This window comes from Impatiens glandulifera, chromosome 7, assembly GCF_907164915.1.
Source record: "Impatiens glandulifera chromosome 7, dImpGla2.1, whole genome shotgun sequence".
NCBI lineage: Eukaryota > Viridiplantae > Streptophyta > Magnoliopsida > Ericales > Balsaminaceae > Impatiens > Impatiens glandulifera.
In genome coordinates, this window is record NC_061868.1 from 7673020 (window position 1) to 7697419 (window position 24400).

Below are 24400 nucleotides of genomic sequence, written 5' to 3' on the forward strand. Positions count from 1 at the left end.
TATTGTTAATAATGATATTTGCAGATAATCTTGTCGATGATCATATGGGTTCCGTTTCAGGGAAGATTCATTTTTTTCTTCGCGTTTCGCTAAGGGTCAAGATTTTTTATTATTTATAGTTAATCAAGACTTCATTTGACAAGGTATCTACATCACTCATGGTTTTGAAGAGAATATATATTAGCAAAATAAACCTTAATAATCTTTACATAGAAACATTTAGATTCTTCATAAAATGTCTTTGAAGAAGCGATCATTGAGCTTTCGTAAAGATGGTATGAAATCGATTTTGTAAGTCATTAAGCAAAATAATTAATGACTAACGAAATCGATTTCAAACTATCTTAACGGAAGCTCAATGATCTCTTCTTCAAATGCCTTTTCTGAAGAATCTAAATGTTTCCATGTAAAATTAATAAGATTTATTTTGCTAACACAGATTCTCTTCAAAACCATGACTTTGTTGTTGATACCTTGTCAAATGAGAGAGATTACCTACAAAATAAATAAATAAATTTGTACTTCGCGTCTCGTTAAGGACTCCACGTCTCGCTAAGGAAGTCGAAGAGGCGCATGTTTCTACACACGCTATACCTTATTTATAATTCTTTTCTGCGCGCGATGAACATTTCATTTCTTCTCTCCCTCGCGAATGCCTCATCTCTCTCGAGCCTCTGTTAACTTAATTGATTCATGCCTTGACGATTCTTCCTGCTCGTCTTCTCGTCCGTCATTAATCAGGTTTGTTTAGTTTTTGGTTTAAACTGTCTTATGTTAAGGTTTTTGGTTTTTGCTCGTCTTATGTTTCTGGTTTTTGGTTTAAACCTTCTTAGATTAAGGTTTTTGGTTTTTGCTCGTCTTATGTTCATGGTTTCTCAATGGGCATTCACTATGGGTTAAGAGTTTCGCTAAGTACTTCGAGTTCCGCTTAAGGTTTCTTAATGGTATTTGTATTTATTCTTACATTTTTGTTGTTGTTCCTTTTGTAGATGGAAGAAACCATAGTTACTGAGTTTCCTGGTAGGATTTCTTGGAAAAACGTCCTCTGCCTCAAGAAGATTTCTAACAAGTTCGATACAATGGATCTTTTGGAGAGGGTTATAATACTCAATTCAAATATTTATTCACAGCCCCAGTCTTGCATTTCTCAGGACTATTGTACATCATATGTTGCTTAGGAGGGTAAGCTCAAACTCGAAGGAGATTACATTCATGGTCATTGGGCAGGAACTTATATTTGGTATGAAGGAGTATGCCTAATTTACAGGCCTAAACTTCGACAGATTTCCTGAGGTGAACGAAGAAGATGAATGCCAAAGTTGTCCACCTCTCTCGGTGAAATATTTTAAAGGGAAACGAGTGTACGAATGAATGAGTTGGAGACTGCTTTTATGAAATGCAATGATAAGGAAGATGCATGGAAGATGGGACTGGTATGCCTGATTTGCCAGTACCTATTTGCATTTGACCCAAGGAGGATTATATTTGGAAAAATCCTCTACATGGTGGAAGACGAGGAAACTTTCCTCCGATTTCCATGGGGGAAAGGTCACTTTGAGAGCCACTCTCAAGGGTTTGAACAAAAATATGAAACATCTCAGTTTCTTATAATTTAACAAGAAGAAAATGATTAATGATCTTTATGCTCCTTTTGCTTATAACATTTATAGGTTTGCACTGACATTTCAAGTGTGGACATATGAGGTCATCAAAAAAATTGTCCCTAAATTCGCCAAAAGTAATGAGCTTAATGAGCCTCTACGCCCAAGGTTGTTAGTCTATCATTCCAACAAGAAGAACACCTTGAATGAGATAAAGTCTGCCATTGAGACCACGGATCTAATTGAGATGGAAGAGTCCTCCATAGAGAAGAGGTTATATAGTGGCGTGGACTTTGAAAAAATAGACGAGTGAACTGATGAATTTTTGAGGGATTTACAGATGGGAAGATATGCAAAGGTGAAGTTGATGAAGATGAAGATCAAGATGAAGATGTAGAACCTACTCCCAAACCTACCACTAGGAAGAGAAAAACTGAAGTTACTCTCAAAGAAGTAGCCAACCTGAAGAGGAAGCTTGTTTATGAATCAGTCCCACCCGACATTATTCCAAACCTCCCAATGCCAACATTCCTAGTCCCCCCACCGCAACGTCAAGTCCTACATTACCTCCAACACCTTCTATTGGATGTAAATGAGATGAGCTGAAGGATGAGCTAAAAGAGATGAAAACAGAGCTAAAGGAGGACCTCAAAGAGCTGAAAACAGAGTTCATCAAAGAGCTAAAAATCACCATCAAAGAAACTCAAGAAACTCAGGAAACTCACCATGCTTATATGAAAAAGTTGGTTATTAGTATGTCCGAATAGTTAATAGCCAAATCCAACCAAAAGATGGCCATTTTATTAGCCTAATTAGATAATATGGAGGAGAAGAAGAAGAAGAAGAAGACAAAGGTTGAAGATGACGATGATGATGATGATGATTTCAAATTATACAACACTCCTCCTAAAGCAATATTTATGCAAAATAGGAGAGTGAGGAAGCCGAAAACAGATGACTCGTACACCAACCCTTCTTTGTCAAAACTGGCAAAGCCAAATGATCCAATAATAGTCAATCCTCTTCAAAAATTTGAAGATGAGTTGTTGGATGAAACATCCAAAAACCATAAATGAGAAAAATGATGTGTTTACTTGCGAAACATGGAAGGAGGTGTTTCATAAAGTTCTGACAAGGTTCACATGGCTTCAAGATACTGTAAGTCGTGCAATTTATCATTCATTAATATTATTTTAACAATGTTCTTTGATATATACTAAATGTTTTCCCATGTACAAGAAATCGACGCATGCTACCACTTGTTGAGAAAAAGGATTGCAACATATCCAAGACTTATAAGAATTCTAAAGTAACAATAGTGGATTGCTTATTCGCAGATAAGCTAAGGCGAGAGTACAAAACTTTTCAAAAAGATCCTTAAAATTATGCACTCGCAGAATTTCAAGAATATTTCTTGGGTGCTGAAAATAGATATATGCCTGATTGGGCATCATTAGACGATATACATGTGCCTCTGAAGATTATTAACAAGCATTGAATACTATGCGTAGCTCGTCTACAAAAGAATCACATTGACGTTTATGACTACGATTCTTATATTTTTAAGAATCTGGAACCATACATGAGACCGTTGTATGAAATGATTCCACATTTATTTACAAAGGGATCCTTTGATGCTCAACTAAGAAGGTTTCCTAACTTCAACTTCAAACCCATGACATTCAAAAAGCTTCCACACCCCAAAGCCAAAAATGCAGCTAAGAAAGGGGAAGTCCTTAGAGTAACCGAGAGCGGGGACTGTGGTGTCTTCATGCTAATGTATATATTGTCTGCAGTCTTCAATTATTTTCTTAGGCAAGTGGTTATGGTGATGGTCCATGTACTTACTCTTCTTGCACTGCCCAATAACCCATGCTGGTGTTTGCAATTTTTTCTCTAGCCTCGACAAAACTGAGCATGAGTGTTGTTGGTCGAATTTCTGGATCTCAAACATCTCAGATAATTTACCTTTTACAGCACACAATCTCCACTTGCATGTCTCATCCAAACATTTAACATACCAAAGATATTTTCTTGACTTCTCCACTTTGAATTCAAAATTATTAGTCATCGCATATTTATATAGCCTCAGTTGAAGTTCTTTTTTATTATCAAACAACGCACCGACTTCCAATACGGTTTCACTAGTTAATGTCATCGCAAATGAAGAATATGTCGGTGATATGTTTGTTGGTCTGTCGATGGTGTACCCATTGATGATTTTCTTGCACTAGATGGTGTACCCATTGATGCTCTTGCACTAGATGGTGTACCCATTGATGCTCTTGCACTAGTTGGTGTACTCATTGATTCTCTTCTTGCAGTAGATGGTGTAGGTATTAATGCTCTTGCACTAATTGGTGTAGTAATTGATTCTCTTGCACTAGATGGTGTAGGTATTGCACTAGTAGTAGCATGCAAATCCTAAGTAAGTGGGATGTGAGGCAAAGAGTTTTCTCCTAGTTCATTTTGGCTATCAAAGACATCCGAGGGTACAACTTCTGGTACAATTTTTTGAGTAAGTGATGGTGGTAGTATACTTTCTTGAGTTGGGAATGTAAGTAGTGGTATCTTTTTTCTTTAGTAAATGGTGACTTCTCTATTATAGAGACACACGATGGTGACACAGTTCGACATGAAATCAAGTGTGATAAATATGTGCTCATATCCTCATCTTGATCAATAACAACAGGGGGAGAATTTGTGATATGCGGAATATCATATTTGACTTACAACACTAAATCATATGTAAATATCTGCACATTAAGTCTATCATAAATGATATCAACTAATTCGGCAAACGTAGTATTTTGGGGTAAATCCAATGTTTTGATTGAAGTGACATAAAAATACATTATACCATCAACATCAAATTTTCACTCTCCATTATAGAAAACGAATACTTCAGCTGCAATATAAAACATGAATGAATGGATAAATAATACTATGAAAAGGGAAGTCATTCGCATAACGGGAAGAATTTCGCGTAACGGGAAGGACTTCGCGTAACGGTAAAGACTTCGCGTAACGGGAAGGCCTTCGCGAAACATAAAGTCTCATTGGATAAATAATAAACAACAATAGTGCATTTGATTCGAAGATGCAGAAACCAAACAACAATAAATGTGAAGTCTCATCGGATAAACATACAATGTGGAACAGTGCTCGTGCTCGTCATGCTCATTGTCCGTCGTCGAATATCGTCGCCGTCGTCGTCGAAGATTGCCACCGCCGTTTAGGGCTAGAGAGAAGGAGGAGATGAGCGGGAAAAGAGAGAAGGAGAAGAGAAATGAAAAAAATATGCCGAAGTTATATTAAATAGTAAGGGTAATCTGGACTTTTCATACTTTTCCGCTTCGCATTCGCGTTACGCGATAAGGGTATTTTCGTCCCAAAAAAATAAAGTGGTCACTAGAGCAATAAAAATTATGGGGTGACCACGGATGCAAATAAGTCATTCTCTAAGGTCATTTTGTCATATTTCCTTTTGTGGAAAACTCACTAAATATTATAAAATATTTTTAGTCAAACTAGGTTCTCTTTTATAGAAATAAATCTAAAAAATCAAATTGATAGAGACGACTGATAGTTGAAAATTAATGCATTATTTTAAGTAACTAGTTATAAATTCAAAGGGGATACATTATATTAGTGTTATTGATATCAAAATTCTTTTGGTACTATTTTTTTTCCGAAGAATTACATTTGAGTAAAGTTTTACTCACTTCCATTTGCCAAAGCAAGTTTTAATTGATACTCGTATTGACGCGGTAAATGGAATTGAAACAAACTTCACTCGATAGCGTTTTGTTTCAATTCTATTAGAAGCGTTAATAAAGGTGAAAGAAACTTCACTTGATAAAACTTCACTTCACTTGTAATTTATAATATATTTATATATTATTATTAATATTTTTATATGTTTCTATAATATCTCACTCTATTAATATTTTATATATTATTATTAATGTTCAAATACAACTTTTAATGCTTTAAAACTGAAATAAATACACAAAATATTACTTAAAATTCTTGAAAACTGAAATATATGCATGTAATTTTCATGTAAAACCATTTACACACTATTTATTTATACATTAATGTAAAACAATGTAAACCTTAGTAAAAACTTGTAATGCGATTTATTGAAGTTCTTAAAAAATAAAAAATGATTACAAAACTTGTTAAAATCATTCATAATATTTGGTTTAATGTTCAAATACGACTTTTAATGTTTAAAACTGAAATAAATACACAAATATTATTTGAAATCCTTGAAAATTAAAATATATGCATGCAATTTTTATGTAAAATCATTTACACATTCATGTAAAATCATTTATACGATATATAAAACCATTTATACCTTAATGTAAACCTTAACAAAGACCTGCAATGCGATTTACCGAAGTTTTAAAAAAATAAAAGATAATTACAAAACTTGTTAAAAATAATTTATAATTTATTTAATGTTCAAATACGACTTTTAATGTTTTAAAACTGAAATAAATACACAAAATACTGTTTGAAATATTTAAAAAATAAAATATATGCATGTGATTTTCATATAAAATTATTTACACATTCATGTAAGTTGAACATTTTGGAGAATTATCTACAACTAGAAGCCTCTAAGTTAGCGGTGAACCATCGGTCGACAAACGCAATCAGATGCAGAGTATTCTAATTTTAATTCTCACAAATAATTATAAGAGTTTGTTTGACCTTAATTTTTGTCTACTTTAATTAGGACTCTGAATTATATCATATTAGCGACCTTGTTCTTGAGCTGGAGCTCAAAGATGTCGACAACAAGCCGATCAAGTTTTTCAGCCAAAATGAAATAATAAATTTAATGACCTTGAAACTTAAGCGTTATCAAATAGTTAATAAAAGCTCAAGAAGTGTTCTTATTTAAAAATGTAGCTAATTATTAAAAACGCTTATAATGCCTTAAAATCACTTATGATCAATTCAAATAAGTTTCTTAGGATTTTGGACTAGTAGCTTCAGCTTCTATTGTGAAAGATGAACTCCGACGAGATGTTTTGTTGTTAGTGGCAAAATATCGTAGGAAGAGTTTTAGAGGCTCTGATCTCTCTTTAATGTTGTTTAAGGTCCCCTAACTCTAGGAGAAAACTCAACTTATATAGTCTAACCTAACTTTAGTTATTAACTGCCTAAGTGACTTGAGCCCGAAGTTATGGGGTCTTTCTAGAGTCACATAGGGTGAATCACTAGGTAATGTTAGGATCATTAGAAAGTTCACATCCTTAATTTTCTATATGTAGGTCATTCAACTTTTTTAGTTAAAAATCGAGCATGTTCTAACGTGATCATTGGCTTGCGATACACCTTCCAATTGACACATAATGATTGACGGGAAGGGGTCGGTACCTACGTGTATCTACCCCTTAGATCTTCAATTTGATAGGTAACCCGTATGGTGCATCCTAGCTTCACCAATCGTTAGGTGAAACTCTAACACCCTAAACTTGTCACAGATGGGTTGTAGACTTTCTCTTGGTCAATGCATGATGCATTGATGAGAAATATATTTTTCAAAACAGAACACTTTTCCAATTAATTGAGCATGAGAGATGAACAAAATCGAATGAAATTGAAACAGCAATGCAAGACAAAATTAAATATAACCAAACTATTGTTTAATCAATTGAATCAAGATTACACAACAATATTGGCAAATAACATCAAATACAAGAAAAGAGCAAGATCAATCAATCTTTCGTAATTCTGGTTTTCTTTTGAACTGATTTAGAAAACACAAAAAACAGATTTTTACCATTCAGAACGTAGCCCCATAAATAACCAACAAGATGTCAATATTTGAAGTCGATCAAACGGTACAAACTCAAATATAAATTTTCTCAAACTGCTACCTCAACCCTTAAATTTGTTTTTGTTCTATTCTCTCTCTTGTTGTTCTGTAAAACCCATTGAAATCTAGATGAAAAAAATGTTTCTTCACATTATATAATTTGGACCTAAATAAAACCCACACCAAGTTGGGTCTCTCCAACTAAGAGGACAAAATCCAACAGGATGGTGGGCTAGGATAGGTACTAACTGGTAACTGACTCTTGGACCGTCAATTCGGTAGCTCATAGGAATTTAATGGGAAACATAGTTAAGTTTCTCTTCATTTGAAGTCAATGTTATCTCTAGTTAGGTTACGACCTACACCGTCCTTAACTAGTGGTTAACTGCCCGTTCGAGATTAGTACCAAGTTGTTCATTTGCTTCTTCTATTCATTTGGATAACTCATGAGTAATTTATGATACAACATAATTCGACTTATTGTCAATTGAACCCAGGTTACACCTCAGTGTTTAAATGTCATTGTAAACACCCTCAATGTTGTCATTTTTGTTACTCATGGGCTCGTTTGGTTCGTTTGGTGGCTCGTAGCCCCGATTATCGATGTTTAAAGCAATGACATGATACTTTTGCCTTAAAAGCTAAAATTGGATGAAGCAATTCACATGTTGTCGACTGAAGGAGGCACGATCGCGACCAAGAAGAAAAGTTGCATTCAATGCATGCATACTCATGCACGTAGAGGATTCCCACAAAGGCCTTTGTCATTAGTGAGTGTAGCATATTTTTGCCTAATTGACTCGTCCTTCACTCACCTAAGTGACTTGCTCTCGTCCCCATCCACTTATGTCGGCTCTAAGGATGACAACGGGTACCTTACATGTAGGATAGTGAAGTACCCATCCCCGAACCTAATTTCTATTTTACTACCTGAACCCGACCCTGAACCCGACATGTATCACTCTTTCTATCCCCATCCCTGATTCGTCGGGTACCCGTCATCCGATTAAAAACTTAAAAGATTGTAGAGGTTGAAGAAGAAGAAATATAACTGTAATACATAATAAAAATAGTAATATTGAAAGATTAAAAAACAAACAATAACATTACTTACCTGTATACTTATGTTGTAAATCTTGAAAAAGATAACAATTTTGTTGTACTAGTGAAGAAAAATGTAGAATAATTAATGTTGAAGGAACAATTTAAAGATTGAATATGAAAAGTTTAAAGAGGGAAATACATTTTGTTATTAAATAAAACTTGAAAATGATGAGAGAAATATTTTTTTTTGAAATATAAATAAAATAATGTTAGAGTGGAGTGTGGATAAGAATAAAATATTTATGATAATATTTGTAACGATGATGTATTTGAAATGTCACAATAATTTTAATAAAAAAGATTTTATTTTTTATATATAGTCGGGTATCGGGTTTGGGTTTCACACACTCTCATCCCCAACCCCGTACCCGATTGGGTACTTTCTCCCATACCCCATGCCCGACTCCGACCCCGTACCCGATTTAAAATACTCAAACTCAACTATTCGGTACCCACGGATATCGGACATACTGATACCCATTGCCATCTCTAGTTGGCTCTGGTCTGGCGTCGTCCACCACGCACTAACACCCAAAGCGTTTTCGACGACCCCATACATTTTTATTTTTATTTTTATTTAATTTTCTAATATTTTTTTAAAAACACAAATTAGTATAAACATAACACTGGTTTAGACAATTAGCCTTATTTTATTTAATTTTGGCTACTTTAGGTTAATTTATTAATTAGAAGTTCGAATTTTAATTAATTTAAAAATTGGATGATATATCTCTATTTTCATAATTATTTACTTCTACAATCCGTATTTATGAATTTAAGATAATATATATACTTTTTTAAGTCTCCGTCTTCCCATTTCTTTTGTTGAGATCAGAGTTCACTCCACCACCAATAGCAGGCGGAGCAGACGAGCAGTCATGATCGCCGATGTGAAGGCCGTCGTAACCTCACCGGAGGAGGTTAGTAAGATAGACATGACCACAACGATGCAGCTTCCATGCGATGATGATGATGAGCTTCGTCACTTGGAAATTTCCACCCGCGAACCGATTCCTAGATGCGTATTTGGTGGACCACCAACTCTGCAAGAGGCGAAAGCTGCTGCGTCTGAACTCAAGGACGCCCTACAAAAGTATATGTATATTTCCTTCCTTATGACTTTCTGCATAATCAATGGCGATTAGCTTCTATATCTCATCCAAGTTTTATGTATTTGCTCCATGTAATAATGACCCATTGCCCATTTTTAGTTAGGGTTTAAAATTAATCACAGTTCATGTGAAATCATATGTTGCTACTGTTAAGGTATTTCTTATCTGTTATTACATTTAAAGATCAGATGAAAGCTGCTACATCTGAACTCAAGAACACGTTTTGGTTTGGGTTTAGAAATCTGGTTAGGGATGAAAATTGATCACAGTTCATGTGAAATTCAAAATTGGAATTTGGAGTTCAATTCCATTGCAGTATTTAAACTTCATTTCCTCTCTTTGGACTATGATCTGATGATGGTATGATGGATATTGAATGACATAACTTTCAGGATCTCTAATAATGGACCAAGACCAACTGAAATCAGAACAAACCATGATCGAAAAGATGTTCTGCACATGGTTGAACTTCTCGCAAAAACTCCCAAGTTTCAGGTCCAATTTTCTATTCTGGGATCTCTCTGAACTACAAATTGTTTCATTTATTTATCTGAAAAAATAACTTCTCTATTATTTCTATAGGATATGGCTGTTTCACTTGTTCTTGACACCAAAATTGTCAATGCTGTGATGAATAACCACGAGGTCATTAAATTTATGAATAGTTGTCAGAAGAGAAGTGAGAATCATTCTGTTTTCTGTCTCTTGTATATTCGTGTATCGCCCACTAAAATGTTATGTTATTTCTCTGCAGATACCGTTCCTTCTTTGGAGATGATATCGTCTGCTAATGAAATTGCTGGTAAATTGGACTTTATTTACGATGAGCCTGTGAAGAACTTGTCTCTCTTTTGGAGGTTAAGAGGTCGGGTCATGGATTTGGCTTGGAATGTAAAAACTCGAGCTGTGGTGATGGTGAGTGACTTATCCAAATATGTATACAACAAATTGCATACTTCTTCTGCTGCTGCTGATGTTGGTGTTGATGATCCAAGTGTTGAATCTGGCTTTATGGATACCCATGGTGGAACTTTAGTTAGGTTGGCTATCATTGTTATTATGATAGTGGTCTTCAAGCGAAGAATATAAACCTTCCATCCTTCTCTGCAGTTTATTTCGAATTTGTCAAAAATTTCACTTCTCAAGTTACCTACATATTCTATACCATTCTGTGGTTGGATGGTTTTCTCATTTTGATTTGATCAAAGTGTAATTTCATGGATGTTAAATAAGCATATTTTCATCATTTGAAATAATATTAATGTTTTGCTATGTCTCTTCTACCTTACACAAGATTTCATTTTGATTCAAATTTCTGTAATAATATGCCATTACTATGGGAGGAATTTGGCTGGGAGTGTATTTACTATTCCCATTATCTTACCATTCTACTTTGATTTCTTTTTCACTTATTATCCATTCTTCTTGGTTTTGAGGAATCTTCAGTTTTGTGAAATAATGTTTTATATAGTATATATATATAATGTAATATATTAAAAATTTATAAAATATAATAAATAAATATATTAATAATTTTATATATTTAATTATGTTTATTACTTATATATGAAAAGTTATTAAACAAATAATAATTCACATGTCAGTGAGAATATTTAATTTTTCAACTAAAATCTGTGTAAACACTAAATATAGACACTGACCTATTTTAAATGGTGATTCATAAAAAAAAATATGATTAACTTATTCGTCTTCTAAAAAAGTATGATAGTTGTCTAATTGGATGAGATAAAATTATATTTTGATTAAAAATATTTTTTTAAAACGATTTAGTGTCATTTCATTGAAAATCTTAAAAGAGGGAAAACGAATTTTAAGAAACAAAACTAGAGACTCTAGCTTTGTTGAAAAAATCAAATGAGTTTCAAATAACTTAATTACATAATAAACTGAACAACAGATAATTGAATTACAAATAAGTTATTTGAACATTCTTTTCCTTGTAATGATTTTATAGAGAATATTTCATATTTTACTAAACTTCCAACTGTTTTCATTAATTGGAATTTCCCTCCATATATGTATGAGAGCGTTGTCATCAAAAACAATATCATCCCAAACTTTAATTCTTTTATTCGTAATATGAATTTTTGTATTTCTTTCTCTCTAGATATTGTAAACTATGGCTCTAAAGAAACATTTGTAAACATTCGCGTAAAAACTATCCCCTTAGATTTTAGATTAAAAGTATTACCTATACAATAATATAGGTCTAAACACATTTAAATTTGGAGTTGGATTTGACTGAAAAATCGAAAAATAATTGTTAGATACGTCTTTTTGGGTTGTTACATTTGTTATTAATAGTATATACCTTTAAAAATAATTATTAATTTAAATATATATTCTAGATTAAACATTTTAAGAGATTATTTGTTAATGTTATTTAATATACTCATAACAAAAGAACAATTTAGCTACCACTTTTTTTCATCCGCCTAATTTTAGTAGATTGCATAGTGTTGATTCTCCTTCTTTATTCGCGTAATATTTAAAGTTGGTTAAATATTGATTTTTTTAAAGTTGGTCATTATTATACATTTTTATGGAAATTGTCTTATATAACTTGATATGAGAGAAGCGACAGAATTATAAATTCCTTTCAAAAATCTCATTTTTTGAATGAAATATCATGCATGGAGGGATTTTGACCGATAATAGACGCATGAAAAAAAGGTGAATTATGGTTAGTTGTTTCAGAATGTGTTACGAAAAGGTGGAAACGACACATCACTTATTTTTCATTGCAAATGAGTGGTTGAGATTTGGAGCCTACTTTGGAACATGTTTGACATTGAGTGTGTGCCTGAATCAATTTTCGATTCGTTGGGATGTTTTGATAAAAGCTTTGAGCTTTGTTGGATTGAGTCGATGAGTCTCTATCTCGATTATTTTCTGGTGGACTATTTGGTTCGAAATAAACCACATAACGTTTAGTGACCGCGGTCTACCAATGTGCTTACTCCACAACGTTATAATTATAACGATATGGGAGATCTCTTCAAAAAAAATCGGTGAAAACGGTCGGTGAACTCATTAATCTTTTTTAGAATTTCCAAAGTAATTAATGTTAAGTTTTATGTTATGTTTGTTCGTTGATAAACAATTTTTATTTATGTTTTTATTGTTTATCTCAAATGATTAATCTCGTTGTGTTTTAGGTGTATTTAGTGATAAGAATTGCATGTACTCTTACTTTTAATATTGATATATACACACATTTTCTTAGAAAATATAGTCTACCTATCTAGGACTAAAATGTTAGAGGAAAAATGGAAAATTGATTCTAACAATATTTAATTCTTAATCCAATAAAATAAAATATATTAAACTTTATGAAATTATAAAATAAAGAAATAAGTGCAAGTTAAAATCAAGACTATAAAATGTCAAGCTATAAATTAGAAATGTAATTTTAAAATATTTAATTATTAAATAAATACATAAATATAAACAATTCTTTTAATTTTTAATTCATAATAATGTTTTTTTTTTACAATTCTCTAAAATACATACTCCATATTTATGTTTACATATTTTATTGTAATTTTCAATAAAAGTGTATTGAGAATATATTCAGATTTTTCAAGATTAAACTAAATAACTGAATTGTATAATTTTATTTAATATAAAACGCATATTTAAAATTATTATAAAAAATTCAGTTATATATATTTTATTTTAGATCAAATAAAAAGTCTTATATATAAAATAAATATTTAATAAAAAACAAAGTTCATAATAACAACAATATTATTTTATAAATCAAATTTAAAGGACAATTTTAACAATTATTTTATGTTTTATTATAAACCTGATCTAAAAAATCAATATTCATATCTCTAACAAATATTATGATTTAAAAAACAATGAACATTATCGCTTTTTATTGATTGAAATATTAAATATCATTATAATAACTAGATTATGACTAAAATAATATTTTTATAATAAGAAAATAAAAATTATTTTAATAATTATATCTTGATAAATTATAAAAATAATTCAAAATAGTCCCTAGTAGGAAAATGCAGCGCTTAAAAAAAACGCGGGTGACCCCTTTCACTATTTTTGGACGATTTTGCACATGTCGGAGGTTGCGTGACGCAACCGAAATCGCGAGATAAATTTTTTTTTCGTCTCGCGATTGCGTGACGCAACTGGGACATTTTCTTCTAAAAAAATTTATAATTAAATTTGTTTGAAAAATAAAAAATTGCGTCATGCAATCTCAGGTTGCGTGACGCAACTGAGACATTTTCGTCAAAAAAAAAATAAAAGTGTCACAAGCGCATTATTTTATCATCCCATTAAAAATAATGGATTTTTTTAATAGGTTGACACTTTCCACATTTAAGACCTAAAAAGGGTCATTTCCTCAATTTTCTCAAATAAGGACTCATAATGCCTCTTAGTTTTACTATAGAATTTTTAAAAGATATAATTTTTTAATATGATTTACATAATAATATATTAAAATTTCATATTTTTATATAAAAAAAATTAGAATTCTTATAAAATATAAAAAATAATAACTAATATTGTTCACGTATAATCTATTAGATGTAAAAGTATGTTTATATATTTAATTATGTTTATAGTGTTCGGCCATAATCGATGTTATATCGAGACATAGTTTCAACGATAAACACAAATACTATATTCGTTCATCCCGTTCAACTACCATTAAACTGGAAAAAATTCATAATTCCTGGACAATTCAAATTAAAAACTGCAAATATATTATAATTATTATCATTAAACACGTCTAGTCACCTATTATTAGCAAGTATTTCCAAACTTTTTTCATAATTCCTGGACAATTCGAATTAAAAACTGCAGATATATTATAATTATCATTATTAAACACGTCTAGTCAACAATTATTAGCAAGTATTTCCAAACCAAATAGTTTAATAATATTAAATAAGGTGAGTACCTCGATTACAAAGAAGACCAATATTATTAGAATGTTAAAATCTTTATCATACAACTCTCTTACTTTGTAATGTCTTTTATTATATGGAGACAATTAATTTAGAGTTACTAATTCTCAATTTATAATTATCAAAGTTCATCATTTTGAGTACTTAAGGCTAAATTTATATTTATTAAAAAGATAAATACATTGAAAAACCTTATATTATATACTAAAGTTTTCATTAATTATGAAATGATTTTTCTTAATATGTATCACAATAAAATAAAATAAAAAGTTTGATAAAAATGAAAATATATATAAGAGAAAATATAACATGTATTAATTTCAAAATTACTACAACTAAAGAACATACATCCATGAAAACATTTTGTCGAACAGGTGATCTGCATACTGGTTCTTCGTCTTCCTTTCACTACTAACCTTCATGATCCAGAGCTTTCTTAGGGATTAAGATCTCAATAGCTTTATCATCATGTATATATGCTTCCGTTTGAATCCAATCTGAATTCTCCGGCACTTCAAGCCTCCGAACATAACCATGTTCCCACCAACGGCAGCTCCTCCAATCCTTCGTCTTCGACGATTCACTTCCCCCCCTCAATTGCCCACTTATTTCCATGATTTTACCTTGTTCGATATAGATCTGAACACTGTTCTTCCCTGTCCCTGCTAAAACTATTATTATGTTTCTCGAATCGATGATGAAATTCTCTGATTTAAGTTACTTACCTGGTAATTCGGCTTTCAAGATGTAGTGTGTGTCAGTCTGAAACCATTCGACTAAATTCTGATTATTGCTCCTGACTTTTGCTAATAAGACATCGGATTCAAATTCCCAGAGAGGAAATGCATCGGATGGATCGAAGTATTTGCCAAACAGTGATGGGCTGAACAGAGATCCATCGCAGAAAATCGAGAGCAGGGTTGGGTTTCCTCTTGATTTGATTGCTTGAAATGAGTCTTCTGTAAGTGGAACACTCCATTTCTTTGGAGTTGGATCTCCAGTTTGTATTTCAAGCCGTCTGGTGCTAGACATTTTAGGGTTTCAGGAATTGGAAACGATGATGGGTATGCTTTGAAATGAAGTTTTTTTGAGTTATTATGCTTCTTTTAGGGAAAGGAAGAAGAACATGTTCTTATGGAATATATTGACTTTAAAGAAGAAAGGAATAATTCCTTTCTGGGTGTAAATCACTTGTAGACAGACATGTTAATTAGTCTATCAGATTAGATTCTGCAATATGAACGATGGATTATGGATGGAGCTTAATGGAATTTCACCTGAAACAAAACCCTAGAAGGTAACTTGTCTTTTCCCTATTCTTCATTTCATGACTCTGTTATATCTCTGATTGATTAATGGAAATTCATATGGGTATTGAGAATTTGAGATTAGTGATAGATCATCTTCTTTCTTCCTTAACCTTAAGCTTTCCATTCAAGTTTGATCATTTTCTACTTTATCTTTAATGTTTTACCAATTGTAAAGTTGGTATGAGCGATCCCTAGTTTTGGTTTTAGCATCTCAAAAGGTATAAATGATATGATGGTCTATTAGATGAATGTTGTGGTTAATCTAAAAGGGGTATATTCCTCTTTAGCTATTGTCCATTGCATTGTCTTGAAAGCAAAACTAGTGTTGGCCTTTCATTTGTATAGTCTTGCGAGACCATATCGAATAAGATGCTCTCATGTTAAAACGGATTGGAATGGAGACAAGAAAAGGTCTTCTTCACTTCATACTTTTATGATATTTTCAATAAATATTCACAATTGTTTGGTTTTGGTTGGTTGGTTTAGCTGCTAGTTCTTATAGATGTCCCATTTGAAAATCTGTTTGGAATCTGAACTTAGTGAATACAAATTCAGTTGTTATCATCGTTTTTGGATTCAATATTTTTATATCTTCTTTAGCTTCTTACCATGTAAATCCATTTGTCCTTGAATAATTGCAATTCGAAACATTTGAAAACACAATTTTTATCAGATTTTATATTCATTTGTCCATCCAAATGTTTATGATATTAGTGTGTGCTTTGTGTTGAAATGTCTTCCTTTAAGAGCATGAAAAACCCATGTCATAATTCATTTGGAAATTTTCTGAAATGTGTTTTTCTGTAAATACTCTTTTTGGTCAAGTATCTCGAATGAATGTTGATTTATAATAGATAATGTTATTACATATAACTTAGTTATATATAATATATATTCATAAATTTGTTATGGTTTTGTACTCCAAATGACCAAATGGATCCATTTTTCAGACCCAAATTCAACTGGCTGTTTCCAAATGGATCCAATAAGCAGCAAACATCAAAACTTGTAAAAGGATTCATTAATATTTCCATTAAATTATGGTTTTAGATTTTCCTTTGCTTATTTGTATAGGTCACATTTAGAAAAACTTCTTATTTTTGTTTCTTTTGAGAAAGTTAGGTGCCGTTGCTCCTTCGGAATGCGATTAATCTCCGCGGTTAAACATATAGCTCACTAGACGTGCCACTCGAATCTAGTACCATCATGGGTTATTTTTGTTTTCTGGATTTAGATGAGAAACAATCCATACATCTTTTAATTTGTCTTGAATAAATTTAGTTTGTAAAATATACCATGTAATGAAGATACTACATAAATAAAAATAATAATTTGTGATAATTTAACCCCAAAAAAATAATCAAATATATAAAATATGATTCCACTGTGACATTTATGCAAGATATTTATAAATGGGCACTTTCTTCTCCATAGCTGTCAAGGGAGATTATTATGATAGTCATCATTGAAATATTCAAAATTGGTGTAAAATATTGTATAAATTATGAATGGGTCAAACTCAAACAGATCTATAAGGCTTAGTTTGATTCCTAAATAAATTGCAATAAAAACAACTCCCAAGATTCATATGATTGAAGCATTTAAGATGATGATTCTGAATTTTGGTTTTATTTGTATGGCCACTAAAGTTGCGATTTTAAGAGTTAATTTAAATAGTTTTTTTTTCATTTGGATATAGATGTTCATGAGTCGGTTTAGAGTTTCCAACAAAAATATGTATTAAAAAATAATTAGGTTATACTAAATCTTATATCCATAAACAACCCTATATCAAAAGTTAATTGTGATATTGTGTATATATCTTTCTATAATATTTATTGTAATTTTTTAAATATATACACAATTAAATATAATGTTATTTTTTAATTGAGACTTACAATCATAACTTTTATTTCCATTTAAGACCTTCTAGGTGAGAATTTTTTTTTTATAATTTAAATATAATGTTATCAATAATTTCAAGCCATTTATATAGAAGGACAATACTATTTGATTAAAAATTATAAAAGTTATATACATGTTTTTATCTTTTTTATTCCTTGAAACAGTAATATGTAATTAACACTTCTCACATTGAAAATTTAGAAAGAATTGCTTATTTTTTTTATATTTATTCTCTCAATAATAACTAATAAGTGTACAATTAATAATTAGTTAAATTAAAGATAAAGATAATTTGGACTTAATTGATTTGTTCTAAGCTCAACGCTTAAATATTTATTAAAATTTCCATTAGTTCTATCTAATTCGAGTTTTGATAAATGGAAAAATAATGAAGTATCGCATTTAATCGTATAGTTTCTTTTTAACTTAAAAAAACATCTATTCTAAACCTTTATAATTTTCACTTTAATTTAATCCATTTTTATTGAAAATTAAATCAAATATATTGTGACTCCTAACTCAAACTAGCTAAATGATTATTATCTAAGCTATATTTAATTTAGAATAATGGACTATATTAATACCTAAGGTAGATCTTATATAAAATGTATTTTACAACATTTAAAGGAGGTGGTGATAATGATTGGTTGTATAATATCTTTATAATATAGGTTAGTCAAAATATGCTAAAAGTTGACATTTTTGCTGGTTATATATGATATTAATAACTTAATGGTTACAAATAATTTTTTTTTAAAAAAAATAAGAAACTCACAACCCATTTCCATGGTGTCTTTTTTAGAAGACTATTGACGAAGATAGCTAATTATTAACAGTCAACTAAACTTCATCGTGATTGCACTTATTTTATTCATAATTAAGTCTTTATTTATTTAATGGGTTTTTGGCTGAAAATTCAAACTAGCCCCTGATCTTTCTTAACTACTTTGGACCCTTTTATAAAAAGGGAAAAAGAAAAATACAAACATCCTAACACCTTTTTTTTAAACAAAATAAATATTCATTAAATTTTAATGGGTCATAAACCGTATGCTATAACTATGTTTACAAAAATGGTAAAGTTATATATATTTTATAATATGTAAATATTTTTCTTGACCTTTTGAAAGTATAAAGATATTTTAAATAATATCTTGGTTAAGTTAAGTAGATAATTTAAACTATTTTGAATCTTGAATAAAAAGTGAGAAAGAACTTGGAAACCCACAATTGATCCAGTGTGGGCGGCTTTGTTTGGAATCTACTTGTGTAGACCAAGAAAAAAATGAATTTTGATAAATAACAAACATTTTATCATAGGCATAAAGATTTATTTTACAATTTTTCGAGTTAACACATAAGTAAAGTGAGTCTTTTCGGAGACTTGAAAATAAAACTTTTAACTCTTCAAGAAAATTCTCATAAATATCCTCTATCGTAGAATACTTTAGGTTGAGAAGATTTATTCTAATACATAATAAGACATTATTTGATATGCACTTGCGTAAACATCTGGTGTAATTTGAACATTCTAGTTTTTTTTGGATCTTCTTGAGACAATTTAGATTTCAGACATTTTTTTTTTAACTTTATATTTTTGGGCTCTTTATTGTAAAATTATACAAAATAATGTTTTTTTTCTTTACGATTTCAAATGCTGTTAACTTATTATCTACGTGATATTTATAAATAAATAAATAAATAATTCATATCACTAATTAAATACCTAATTTCATCCGTGAATCAAAGATTTGACAATTAAATTTTAAAGAATTGATAGTCAAAACACTTAATTTGTTAAAATTATGTAGTTAAATTAGTGGTATGATTTATTTATCTATTTATTCATAAATGTAGTGTAGATAATAAGTTAATGACATTAAAATAGTTGAAAACAAAAAAATCTGTATAATTTTAAACATAATGAGCCTCAATTTATAAAATTTAGTTTAAAACAAGAGTTTGACTAAATCCTAAATTGACCGTTCCTCCTACGAGCAATTAAAAATATATATTGAGCCAATGTAAATAATAAGATTAGAAATTAACATTTATGTAAAAAATAATATAAATGTAAATTATGTTTGAACCCTTATGTATTATTGTGAGGAATATTATGAAATTGGTCAAAGCTTGAAGTAAACTAATAAATATTCTATATATCAAATAAAGTAAGAAGTTATGAAATAAAAATAATTTTACATGAAAAGACAAAAATAAAATTATAAGATAAAAATTACTTGTAATTTAAAATTTAATGGACTTTAAAAAAGATCAAAATAATTTATTAATAATGATGAATTTTTTTAAAAAATATTTCTGTGATATTATTTGTATTAACAATTAATTCACTAAGATAATTTAAAGATAAAAAACTTATTTTAAAGATCTATAATCTTAAGTTGAAATATAAATGACAATAATATTATTATTAATTTTTTTATTTGATTAGGTAATTTTTAATTAATAATATGTAAAATTTGATATTGATAAATTTTACATATTATTAATTCATATATTTACATAATAATATTAAATATTAGTTCTTTACAAGTTGTGCATTTATCTTGACCTATTCTATCATAATTCAAACAACAAAATAATATGTATATTATAATCAAAAGAGACATAATACAAAGACACGACTAATTAGTGTGTCGATTATCAATAATTACATGTTTATTGGTGATTAAAGTTTGATTAATTTGAACTTCTCTTATTTAATACATTTTGGAGCTACTAGAGAATATTTTAACATTTTTTGATACTCTCTATCAACTAAATATAATTTTTTTTATGATACTTATTAAATCTCGATGTAACTAAAAAAATACACAATAGATTACTTGTTGTCTAATATATAGGTTTCATTGTCTTTATTTTGTTTTTATATTAAGAGACCTAAACATCGCCAAATTATTTATTTTTTTATTTCCCAACATAATATTTATATTTTTTAAATTATATAATTAGGAAAATATACGAGTGTATGACTCAAATAGATAATATTATCGACACCCACAATTGACACGAACGACACGGTATCGACTCTAATTGCTAGGTCGGTCATTCATCTATAAATCTTGGTTGGAAGGTTATGGTTTCTGGTTTATCCTATTCTGTATAGCTAGAGTTTCTGGTATACTATATTCTGTAATTACTCTTCTTAATTGTTTTGTTGCTTTGTTCTGTTCTTTATTAAAATGGGAAGAAAGAAAAACAATAAGTATAAGGAAGTCAAAGAATTTGTGATGGAAGGTTTAAGGGAGGTAGCTGAAAAGAAAATTGATATGATTGCTGAACAAGTAATCCAATAAAAACAAGAATGCAGATTACTGGTCAAAAGTTCTAAAGAAAATGTTAGAGGAAAACAGGGGAAGAAAAAAGTAATTTGAAATGTTGATTATAATAAAAGAGCCAACATGTTTGGTCTTAAAAACCAGATTACCAAACTCCTGATGCATGCTAAGAAGGGTGAAATCACAATCAGTAAAAAGAAAGCTTATCAAATAACAGTCCAACTCAATATTCATTATCTCCAAGACTGGAATTTACTGAAGATAACAGAATATGAGGAAATAGTTAAATGGTCAGTTGATGCAATGAAGGAGCTGATGAAGGCTCCCAAAACCAAGACCTACACTATCAAGAGTAATTCAACATGGAAAGTCAACGAAGTATGGAATAATAAAGCAGAAAAAATATGAATATCATGTCTACAAAGGAAAAATCTACTTGGGGGATATTCAAACAAAGGTAGAGGTACTCAACTCTCCTTTTGAATTCAAACTGCCTTCTAAAATAGAGGAGAAATTTATTGAAGATTGAGAATTTGTAGTGGTTGGAAACTTCATTGGAAAAAACAGAGTATCATTCATAACTATCAAAGAGGCTCTAATTAAATAGTGGGGAGAAAAGGGCTTGAAAAAGTTTCTACAAATACACATGATCTCTATTTCCTGCAGTTTAAAAAGAACTCAAATCTGAAACAAATCTTGGAGAAAGGGCATACTTACATATGATCAAATTGTATGAAGTCGGAAAAGTGATCAGAAAAGATGAATCTACAAAACAAACCAAAAGAAACAACCCAGATTTGGTTCAAGCTTTGGAACATTCCAGCCCACATGTACAATGTTGAATCAATTAGTCATTTTGCAGGTATAATTGAGAAATAATTATATATGGACTCAATAACTGAAGGAGGAGAGCACTTGTCATTTGCTAGAATTAGCATTGAAGTGCATCCTAAGAGTGTTCTGCCAATGAAAATGACAGTTGTTGACAGAAAAGGAAAACACAATGTCATGGAGATCTCTTATGAATGGAAACCAAAAAGGTGTGCTTTCTATAATACTTTCCTGCACAATAAATGTGATAAAACTAGAGAAGAAGAGTAGAAAAACTAGAAAAATCAGGAAGCAAAAAATAAAAAAAATGAAACAGAGCAAGCCAAACTCAAAGATCAAACAATTGTAGAAGAAAGTAAGAAGGATTATGGAAAAAAGAAAACAGTGAAAGAAAGAAAGGAAAAGGAATCAAGGTGAAAAGGAAAAGAAAATTTTCTTTAATGCGAAAGATCAGGATGGAAAAGGAAGATGAACCTCAAGTTGTTGTTGAGGAAACTTAAGAGGAAGACACCCAAAATTTCAAAGCTGAAACAGAGAATTCAAAAGTCGATGAAGAAGATTCCAAAACCGATGTGGAGTCTGAAGCTGAATCCGAAGATAAGGAAGACAAATACACAGAAATTCAAGTTGAAGATAACAAACGTAAAAGCCCTGAAATTTTCATAAACAATTATTTCTATCAAATCAGAACGGGTTCGTATAAAGAGAGAATTCAAAATGAGAAACAACAATACTCATCATCCTTTACAATACAATCTCCTTACATCGTCAGAGTAAGGAGAAGAGGAAGAGGAAGAGGAAGAGGAAGAGGAAGAGGAAGAGGAAGAGGAAGAGGAAGAGGAAGAGGAAGAGGAAGAGGAAGAGGAAGAGGAAGAGGAAGAGGAAGAGGAAGAGGAAGAGGAAGAGGAAGAGGAAGAGGAAGAGGAAGAGGAAGAGGAAGAGGAAGAGGAAGAGGAAGAGGAAGAGGAAGAGGAAGAAGACCTCTCAATGAAGATAGATGGCATGCGAAAATTTCAAACCTTGTCACGGGCTAAAATTCGACCCGTGCGGCACTAAGCTAAATCGACCCTGATTCTAGCTTAGAAAGCCTTTCTAAACACAATGCAAGAAGAACTCAAACGCAAGAAAGGACTTAGAGAGAGAAAATACTTGAGAATAAGATTATATTGAAAGAATGCTTGAATGCGGAAATACAACCTTGATCTGATACCACTGATAACTCTTAGGAGAACCACACCTTAAAAGCTAGTTGATAAGGTGGGAGAGCCTAAGAATTATTAAACCAAACCCAGAATCACTCTACATTGCCGCCCGACATCCTCGCGGCGAAGGTCACGGCAATCTCCCTGATCCCGCTCTAACCTCCCCGCGCTTCGTCGCACCAACGGTTCAATGTAGAGACCTGCTCTGATACCATATTAAGCATTATTATATATAGATTAGTTAGTTAAAAAGTTGAACTTATATGGTTAAAATGTCATGCGTTTATTAAATTTTGGGTTGAATTTAAAATATAAAGTGTTATTAGTCTAGTTGGTTAAAAGGTTGTACTTGTTTTGTTAGGTTTCCAGTTCGAACCAAACCTATAGCATTTTTAATTTTATTTTTAACCGTTTTAAGTTTATGGGCAGGTCAACCCACAATTCGACCCAAGTATCTATTTACTCTCACATATATCCAAATTAACCATAGCTCTCGACCCGGCAATTCGGACACTTTAAAAATTAAGCATCATTGTATATATATAGATATGATTCAAACAGATAATATAAAAGTAAAGTGATGGCTTAATGAATCTAACTAAAGGTAAAAACGTGATAATAAATTACAAGTATAACAATTTTAAAAATCTTAATTCAGTATCATTAGTCTATTAAAAAACATTATCAAATTTGAGTATGCATTCCAATATATATATATTTATGATTTGTAAAGTGTCTACTTTTTTTTGAAATAATACATATATACAAATAAATATTTTAACCCAACACTATAATTATATTTTTTTAATTATACAATTATATATCAATTATAAAATTTTTATACCAATTGTATTATTGTTTGATAACTATTTCATAATTATTTTAATTAAATATTTATATGTGTATATATAAATATTTAATTAATATAAAATATTATTAAAATTACATAATTATAATAACTAGCATTTAGTTGCACGATTAATAATATAAAAATCGTGAATTTTTTTTTATGGATAACATTTTTAATTTTATTTTTAACCGTTTTAAGTTTATGGGTGGGTCAACCCACCATCCGACCCAAGTATCCATTACTCAACATCATATTATATATATATATATATATATATATATATATATATATATATATTAGTTAGTTAAAAAATTGAATTTATATTAATGTTAAAACATCCCGCGTTTATCAAATTTGGTGTTGAATTTAAAATATAAAGTCTT

General features: G+C 30.4%; 2 protein-coding genes across 3 annotated transcripts; one reads left to right on the forward strand and one right to left on the reverse strand.

Moving 5' to 3' along the window:
- The first annotated feature begins 9355 nt into the window (after window positions 1-9355).
- Window positions 9356-10928, forward strand: LOC124910637. The gene is made up of 4 exons (XM_047451307.1): window positions 9356-9643; window positions 10049-10151; window positions 10239-10335; window positions 10411-10928. The coding sequence occupies exons 1-4, from the start codon at window positions 9423-9425 to the stop codon at window positions 10743-10745; spliced, it is 756 nt and encodes a 251-aa protein (XP_047307263.1). The 5' UTR covers window positions 9356-9422; the 3' UTR covers window positions 10746-10928.
- Window positions 10929-14913: 3985 nt separating this feature from the next.
- LOC124945341 (21.7 kDa class VI heat shock protein) lies at window positions 14914-15777 on the reverse strand. Of its 2 annotated transcripts, none has more exons than XM_047485760.1 (2): window positions 15346-15777; window positions 14914-15282 (listed from the first exon to the last, which is right to left on the reverse strand). In XM_047485760.1, exons 1-2 carry the CDS (start codon window positions 15650-15652, stop codon window positions 15032-15034), a joined length of 558 nt encoding a protein of 185 aa, XP_047341716.1. In that variant the 5' UTR covers window positions 15653-15777; the 3' UTR covers window positions 14914-15031. The 2 variants fall into 2 exon arrangements, with proteins under 2 accessions (XP_047341716.1, XP_047341715.1); XM_047485759.1 differs by having other exon boundaries at window positions 14914-15285.
- Between the last annotated feature and the right edge of the window lie 8623 nt (window positions 15778-24400).